The sequence below is a fragment of the Hydractinia symbiolongicarpus genome, chromosome 4 (assembly GCF_029227915.1).
Source record: "Hydractinia symbiolongicarpus strain clone_291-10 chromosome 4, HSymV2.1, whole genome shotgun sequence".
In the NCBI taxonomy this organism is placed as follows: Eukaryota; Metazoa; Cnidaria; class Hydrozoa; order Anthoathecata; family Hydractiniidae; genus Hydractinia; species Hydractinia symbiolongicarpus.
Window position 1 is genome coordinate 15932389 of NC_079878.1, and position 9562 is coordinate 15941950.

General features: G+C 31.3%; 1 protein-coding gene across 1 annotated transcript; it reads right to left on the reverse strand.

Annotated features, from left to right (window-relative positions):
- Positions 1-220: 220 nt before the first annotated feature.
- LOC130642278 (probable G-protein coupled receptor 19) lies at positions 221-1848 on the reverse strand. Its single transcript, XM_057449367.1, has one exon. It carries the CDS (start codon positions 1846-1848, stop codon positions 1024-1026), a length of 825 nt encoding a protein of 274 aa, XP_057305350.1. The 3' UTR covers positions 221-1023.
- Positions 1849-9562: the final 7714 nt, after the last annotated feature.

Below are 9562 nucleotides of genomic sequence, written 5' to 3' on the forward strand. Positions count from 1 at the left end.
ACAATTTCTGCGGGGCCAACTTGACGGCATAATTTATGCAAAATAATTAAATTCAGAATTTTAAAACGCGAATATCTGAGTTTTTTTAAAATATTAAAAAAAATACTTTCTGAACAACTTCTTAAGCTGCAGCAACATCAATTTAACACCATTTATCACCTAGAATTCGCTTTGATATTTTCAATTATAATAAATTTCTATTTCTTTAGATCGCTTTAAAAATGCATGATGAGAACAACTGTTTGAATTGGAAACATGTGTTTAAAACGTTAATACCGCTAGAATTTCATCTCTGTATACAAGCGGGAAGTTACGCAGCTTTGTCGTTCGTTCGGAGTTTGATCTGTTGCATGAGAAAATTTGAAGATCAAGAAAGTGTTGTTGTGTTCAGACCAACTGATGAAAAACCACCTTGTGCTAATCCCACGGTAACCGGTAACAATTGCAACAACAATAATCACGATGAAAACAATAATGTTTCTGTTACAATGACGGTACGATCTTATGCGCATGACTGAAAATGGCTGCTCTTGTTCGCAGTGGATAACATAGTGAGATATTTAGTGAAAAAGAAGAGCAAGAAATGAATCAAGTTTACAAAGAATGCCAGTACAGCTGAAGTTATCAAGTGGAAGAATGTAAAACAAAAAAACAAGACGAAAAGAAAAAATAAGAAACTTGATTATCAACTCTACATACGCAATTTACATTAATCTCTAAAAATAAATATTCTTCTCAAATATACTTTAATGTGATATATTCCATTATTTGCGGTGCGTTTCCTTTGTCATATGCGTCGTTTTTCTTATATCATATGTGGTGCGTTTCTTCGATCAAACGCGGTGCGTTTCTTCCATTATATGCAAAATCAAGGGATGATACCTGAGGATGGACCTTGCGTGAAAACGAAGGTATGGTGTACATTGTCTGTAATTGAAAATTAAAGATGTGCTTCGCTCTACGACGAAAATTTCCATTCATACCCCGGTATATAATCGGGCTTATTCCTGCATTAGACTGATATTAACACAATTGCAGTAAACGTAGTATACGTGAAATCGTTATGGAGCATACGGAATAAGTAAAGTACGGTAACCATGACAACGCAAAATAAATATTTAAAACCAGTAGCATTTTGACTGATTTTTGTTTGGTGGCTGGGACAGGCCCTCGGCCGAGTTTACGAAGCCGCTCTCTCGCAGGTGCTATTTTACTTAGTGGTAGTATTTCGTTATCTTCGCGTTGATAGATCGTCCAAAATATCTTTATATTCAGTACCGAAATACACAACAATGAAGAGACGATGAAAACTAAAAAATAAATACATAAATACGTCCTCCATGCTAAACAGGTTTTATTCTTAGAACAAAATAATCCAAAGAAATTTTCCCTATCCTTGACAAAGTGAAACAAAGGGCAACTGAAAGCCAGTGCTAGAAGCCACCCTATTGTTAAAATCTTTATCGTATATTCTCGTGTCATATGAACAGCCAATGGATAAACTATAACATAATAACGGTCTAATGCCATGTAAGCCAACGGGATAGCAGACATCCCATAATTCGAAAAGTTTGAAAAATAGTACGAAATGATTAAATTCCATCTGCTGACTTTCCAATAAATGTAAACAGAGCTGGATACTCCAGTTAGAACTAAATGCGCCATAGCTAGATGTCCAACTAATATATTGGTGGACCACAAAAGGCGTCGGCTTTTGTGCACCACAAGTAGTGTTAATATGTTACCAAAAACTGCAAAGCAGATTAAAATCGAAAAAATGGACAGCTCCAAAGTTTGATCACCGTACGTCGTTTTTAACCATTCTTTTCCATAACTGAGATTATTCATATCCATACATGGTCGAATTTATTTTGTAGAGTAACCTATTAAAAAATGCGCATTTGTATAAAATAAGTTTTAAAAAGGTGAAAATACAAAAAATATATTGTGAACAAAAAGCTAGTCGCAAATACTAATACTGCGTAAAAAAAATGGTAAAAATTGCAATTATCGATAAGGCCCGTGGAAAAATCCACTTAGGCAAAAGGCCAATGAAAAAATAGGTTGCTTTAGATATTTTGCTGACGCCAGCAGTGCATACACAAGAAAAATGTTCTGAAAATTTTACACCAAATATCAAATGTCAAATCGCATTAAATCCTCCACACAAATCTTACACAAAATAATAAAGAACAGCATGCAAGGTGCAAAATCTAGGAATTATACTCAATCCTGGAAACAGGGATGTTGTTATCTATCCGCGTGGAGGTGATTTACAGAATATTTCCACAATGTCTGCAAACTTAGAGCCAATGGTGTATCCTCTTTTTTTTCCAAGGGGTGAACCAGGTTGGCATAATAGGATACCTCATGTTGCTGTACGTGCAACCCGTACTCGCAACACTACTACAATGTTGCAGTATTATACTTACCGTTTAACTGCTCGGGAATATATCAGCCCGATTCATTATGGTAAATTGATATTGTTAAAAAGATTAGGAAAAATATTGTGTTGAGCAAAAGCAAACATTAGTCAGTCAACAATATACCAAAATATGAGCTAAGTAAGCTTATGACGGAAGATTACAACTTGAAATCTCTCTGAACATGTGCCTCGACTTTTAGGCGATTAGTATATGGACAACATGAGAATATAGAGCTACATTCCTACACGAAATATTTGCATCAGTTTAAGCTTACGCATTCTGAATATTAAATGTTTTTGGCAATAACATGTATATTCACATCAGAGGTCAGTTTTCTTTCGTAACGCCAATATAAATTACACAATAATCAGTAGAGATTTTAATCACAAAAGAAAAGTGAAGAAGTTCTAGTTGCTAAAATAAGTTTGGCAAAAATTCCTTCCCTAAGGTATATTACTTTGACACAGTAAATAAAAACATGTTCGGATATGATAACGTATATTTCTTAACACATGTATATTTGAGTTTCATAACATCGCGCCTTCTCTAAACACTGCTTTAGTTAGTTTGTGCTCATTACATTCTTTTTTTTAAAGTACGCGGTTCATTAATATCAACCGCTTAATGAAGAAACTAATCTATATTTAATACCATTATTTGATTTGTAAAAATAATATAATAATAATAATAATAATGGTATATTTCGGGCATATCCATATATTACAATGGCTCTTCATCCCTAAAATACTTAACAAACTGCTGGGATGCTAACCTATTTCATAACTACCTTCAGCGCTCAGAACGAAAATTCCATAAAATGTCTAACTAATGAAACAATTTAATTAAGGTAAAAATAAATAGCTATTAAATAAAAATACATAAATAATTAAATAAATAAATATTATATATATTTTAATGAATGTGTATGGTGCATTTAATGTATTTTGCATTGACGTGTGTATGCTTTTGATTGTTGTTATTTTTTTGTATTTTTTTAGATTTTAGCTTAGATTTATTTTGTATTGGCATATTTTTTTTCTGTATTATTATGACTATTAAACATAGTACGCACCTGGTTTCCTATTTGGAGATTTTAATAGTTCAATTTCAGTAACATCCATTTTTGTTATATATATTGTCTGAAAAATAAATTTGTCAAAGTAAAAATAAACCAAAAGTCCAAACGACAAATTAATTATAAAACGGCCAAATTAACTCTATATTTTTCTCTGCTTTTCCATGCCCAAATTTAAATTTTCTTTTTACATCCAATTAGATCTGGCATAGTTACTATATACTACAGAAATTGTCTGACTTTCCCTTAACTATAAAAAGTTTAAAAAATTTGCCTTGGCTTTATGATTTGCATGTTAGGTAGAAATTCAACGAAACTTAAATCGTTTAAATTGAAGTTTAAAGAAAGTGTGAACTAAAAATATCAATTTACGTTTTAATTTATTTTTTCCTGATAGATTATGTTTATGTGTTATGTGTTTCAAAAAATGTAAAAAACCTGGCATAATTACATGTAGGCTGACAAAAGTTTAACGGGATGTCAGAAACAAAACAATAAAAATAACTTAACACACACTTTAAATTCTATAAAATTCGTTCCACTTGTCATATTGTGGTCCCCTTTGTAAAGTTCACAGGTAATGTGAAAAAATTATACTCTAATATATATATTGACAAAGATTTGTGTTTGACATTCATCATTTTTTTTTTGTATGTGACATTATGAGTGATATAAATTTTGTGGGTGAGATGTAGTTTGCAATGCTTTGGTGAACTTCTTTCCTAATCGTTTTTGCATTGTCAGAGGGTCAGGTCAGGTAATCTTAGTAGATTTAGATTTAAAATGTCACATTATACTGCAGTTTTTTTAAATGTTTAATTTTTTTGGTCATTTACATAATAATGCAGATTGTAAGATTCACACTGTTGTAATGTTTGTTTTTTGATGGACATATATCTGTTACATGAATTTTTTCACATTACCTGTGAACTTTACAAAGGGACCACAATATGACAAGTGGAACATATAGCAGTAACGACAGGTAGCAGTAACGCTTTTAACCTTCAAAAATCCACATGATTAGTTACTAAATATTATTTTCAGACTAAATATACTTCTTTTTATCAAAGCACTTTTGCCAAAGTTTTATAGCTATAAAACTATTGTCTTTAGTTTAAATATTCAGTTTTAAAAATCTTTAAACGCAAAACGTCGATATCAATTATTAAATATATATATTATATATATAATTTAGGCCCGTGGAAAAATCCACTTAGAGTTTAATCAGCTAATAATCAGCTAAACCTTTATAACTATCAACACGAATATTTTGGACGATCTATCAACATTTTTGGAAAGTTAGCCGTTAAACTTATTTCAGCAAATCGAATTGAGTTGTAGAATTATTACGGAAAAGATTTTGAAGAAAAGGTAAATGTTTCCAAACTTAATCATAACATTTTATCAGGAAGTTCCATTACATTTTTTGAAACACATAACACATATCGTTACCTAAGAAATAAGCGAAATTATATATGCTTTATAAAACTGATATTTGTACGGTTAATTTTAACATAGTATATATACTATGTTAAAGAGAAATTTAGGTAGTTATATAGTTTGACATTTGATATTTTGTGTTAGATTTTAAGAAATTTTGTTAAATTATGACTTATATACTTTCTTTTTATGCATTTTCAGATTATTTTTTTAAAAAAATTAAACTTAATTAAAATTATTATCTATTAATTAAACTTAGGAAGGTTAAAAGCGTTACTGCTACCTGTCGTTACTGCTATATGTTCCACTTGTCATATTGTGGTCCCCTTTGTAAAGTTCACAGGTAATGTGAATAAAATAGGTGCCTTGATAGGCACTGATTATTAGGGAATAACCATGGTTAAGCACTGCATGGTACTGGGTTTGTTGTGGTTGACTGGCGTGCGCGTGCGCGTATGCGCGACTGTGCTAGAAAGAACATTTCTCTATCTCTGCAATTGCTACTTAATAATCTATATAATAATACGCCAGTTCTGTCTGTCTGTGACTTTTGCAAAGTGGATAAAATTTCTTTGATAAAGTCTATAAAACATCGTCTATAAATTTGTTCTGTAAATTACTAAACTTTGACGTTAAAGCAATATTGACGTCAAAGGAAAGTATATTAAGATTAGTGAAGCCATTGCATTGCACTTTTAAATTTAAGGCTAAATTACTTGGAAACGGGTGGAAATAACTGAAGTCATCTCCTGCGTAGGTAACTAGGGACCACCTTTGACCAATTTGGGTAAGTTTCCCAAACCTGGGTCCCTGAATCCGTTTCGGGAATGGGTGGGTTGATGACGTCATCAAAAAACCTTCAAACCCTAATATCTCTGCAACCGTTTGTCACAAATACACGATCCTATACATTTTCCTGATCAGCGTTTCAAGATCTATACGATGAAGGCAACAGGCATACACATTTCTGAAAAAAAAAGTTTTGTGTTCTGACATGTCTCTGCTGACGTCATCAAAATTTAAATGACGGTTGTTTTTCTCTGTTATCCTGCCTAAGTGGATTTTTCCACGGGCCTTATTGACTAGTCTATATAGTAATACGGCAGTTTTGTCTGTCTGTCTGTGACTTTTGCAAAGTAGATTATATTCTTCACAATTTTCTTTAACAATTTCTATAAAACATCGCCCATAAAATTGTTCTGTAATTTACCAAACTTTAACGTTAGAATAGTATTGACGTCAAAGGAAAGTTAATTAAGATTAGTGAAGCCATTGCATTGCACTTTTAAATTTAAGGCTAAATAATTTGGAATAACTGACGTCATCTCCTGCGTGGGTAACTAGGGACTACCTAGGACCAACTTGGGTACATTTTCCAAACCTGGGTCACCAAATCCGTTTCGGAATGGACGGGTTAATTACGTCATAAAAAAACTTTTAAACCTTATTATCTCTGCATCCGTTTACCACAAGTACACGACCCTATATATTTTCTTGATCAGCGTTTCAAGATCTATGCGATGAAGGCAACAGGCATACACATTTCTGAAAAAAAATTTTTGTGTTCTGACATGTCTCTGCTGACGTCATCAAAATTTAAATGACGGTTGTTTTTCTCTGTTATCCTGCCTAAGTGGATTTTTCCACGGGCCTTATCGACTAGTCTATATAATAATACGCTAGTGTGTCCGTCTGTCTGTGACAGGCAAAGTTGATATTGTCATTTTCCTTTGATGTTGCCGAAATTCTCCTTGAAGTCGCTGAAACAATTATGTCCATTTTGCTAGCGGGTTTGCTTTGTTTACATCACGTGATGAAACTTTCGAAAAATGGTGTCCTCTCGCCACCAAAAAACCCACAAAAGAACGATCTTGAAAAAATTAAAATAAGTGGTTCAAAAAGCAGAATTTAAAAGAAAAAAGTCCAAGTGAAGAAGTAGAAAAGTGAAGTTGGAAGTGAAAGTGGAGCTACGTCGAGTTAGAAGTAAAGTAAATTTAGAAGTAGAAAATAAAGGCCACCATAAAAAGCACAAAAGAACGATCCCTTTACCTTGAATAAAAGGAAATAAAGTGGTTTAAAAAGCATAGTTATATATTTAAAAAGAATAGAAACCAAGTAAAGAAGTAGAAAAGTGAAGTGAGAAGTGGAGCTAGATGTAAAGTTAGAAGTAGGAAACAAAGGCTAGAATTTACAAACTTGAAATTACAAATAAAAAAAAGAATAAAAAAAAAAAAAGAAAAAGATCTTAAAATTACAAATAGTAAGAACTATGATAATTTTAGGCGTTTAGTTTTTTATGTCGGTGGAGCAAGCAGACTCGCATTTCCCAGGAAAAGCCACAGTTTTAAATTTTACCGCGTATTTAGCCATATTTGTTTACGTTTTGTTGCATAATTCATGTGCCCTGCTGGCGCGTAACTAATGTATTGTCCTAAAATTCAAAATGCTACATAAAGCTGTTGGCTGCCAAAAAACGGAAAACTTTGGTTTGTTGACCTGTAGTATTATTAATTATACATCAGTATTGCTTCTCTTTATATGTGTTTTACTGAGCATAAATAGCTAGCTTTAGTTTTAGGTAAGTGTTCCCAGTTTAATTATATTTAACTGGGTGTCTTAGCTACTTATTAGCTAGCTAATGTTAGCCTCCAAGTCCAGCTCCCCATCCCAACAGCTGTTTCGGAGCGGACAAAAATGCTACGAAAAAATAATTCGATTTACCCTCTCAGTTAAAATAGGATATCTCAAGAACAAAATAAGATTTTTATATTCTGTAAAAAGAATAATAATCTTAGATAAATTGTCCATATTATTAAAAGAAATTTTTTTTTGGACACCTGTCCGAAATTGGTAAATTTAGGCCAAAATGTCTAAAAATGACTTAAAAATTATCATTTAGTTAAATGTCTTCCACAAAATTTCTGGAATAAAGTTAAAAAAACATGTTTTTTATGGTCCACAGGTTAGGTTAAATATCTGGAATGAAAATTACTTAATTTTATTACTGTCCGAAATTGTCCAAAAAGGGTTATATTTGGGCCAAATGTGAGAACTATGTGAAAAACGGCCTTAAGAGCCTTAATATATGCTTAAAGTTTATTTATTAACTGAATAAAAAACATTGCTTTGGATTCTAAGACCATTAAGGATGATGTAGATGAAATATTAGTCTGTCCGAAATTGTCCAAAGGGTTATTTTTGGGCCAAATGTGTGAAATATGTGAAAAACAGCCTATGGAGCCTTAATGTATGCTTAAAGTTTGTTTATTAACTAAATAAAAAACATTACTTTGGATTCTGTGGCCATTAAAGATGATGTAGATGAAATATTAAACTGTCCGAAATTGTCCAAAGGGTCACTTTTGGTCCTAAGGTTTTTCGGGCCAAATATGTGACATCTATATATTAAATAAAACATCATTCAGAGTCGACGGTTTCAACATTTTAGTTTATCATGCTAGAAGAAAATACCTCAAGTTGTGCATAAATATTTTATTTATTATATATATACAAAGCAATCATTTTGTGTTTCTTTATAAACTGCATAAAATATGGGTGATGACTGTATGGACTGAAATGACTGAATTTTCTAAATTTTGATGTGCTTCATAACCTTTTTGAGAAAGATTGATGGGTAATGGCAATATACAACATGCTTAATGCAATTATTTTTGTTGATTTAGATGTGTTTCTCAATAACCAATCTATTTTACACTTAAATTTAAATTTAAGTTTAATTAGTTATTCATTTTTTGTATATATATAGCTACATTTTTTTTTTATTTAATTTTGTTTAATTTTTGTTTATCTTATTTCATTTATTGATTTTTTGTTTGTTTTTCTTGTGTTTTTTTTTGTTTGTTTTGTCTAATTTATTTCTACTACGTATATATATATATGTCTATCTTATTTTTTTTTTGTTGACAGGGGGGCTAGTTCTTGATTAGATTTATCTATTTGACTAGCTCTCCTGTTAGGTTAGATTATTGCATTATTTATACTCTAGACAATTTTTTTTTTTTAAAAAGTTTATTTTTTGTAATCTAACTTAACAAATAAATGTATTTACTTACTTACTTTTACATTTTGTGTAAACTTTTGTTTACGAACCGTATACATTGTTTCCAAAATAATGATCTTTTTTAATTCAAGTTTATTCTTTGCTTATTGATTTTTTGACATTTAGGTTCAGAATTGTTGGTAAAGGGTAGTACGGATCATCATACTAAAAAAGAAAAATTTTTGTGTTCTTAACTGGTTGATTTTTACATTTTGTGTACATTTTTGTGGGAGAGAATGGTATGCAACTGAAATGACTGATTTTTCTAGATTTACATTTAATGTTTTCTAAACATGGCTTTTTCATATTTTTGTATAAGTGTTTAAGGGAAAGGCAATATTTAAAATGTGTAAAGAACTTATTTTTGTTGATTTGTGCTAACTCTTGCAGGCCAACTTTTTGACATTTCAGAATAAAATACTGAGGGTTTTCAACGTAATCACTTATAAGGTGCACATATTTGAGATGCGTTATTTCTGACATTGTTATTATCTGTGTTGTTACTATTGGTGTTCTTAGTGTCAGGTTTGTGAGTATTGATGTTGTGAGTGTCAATGTTGT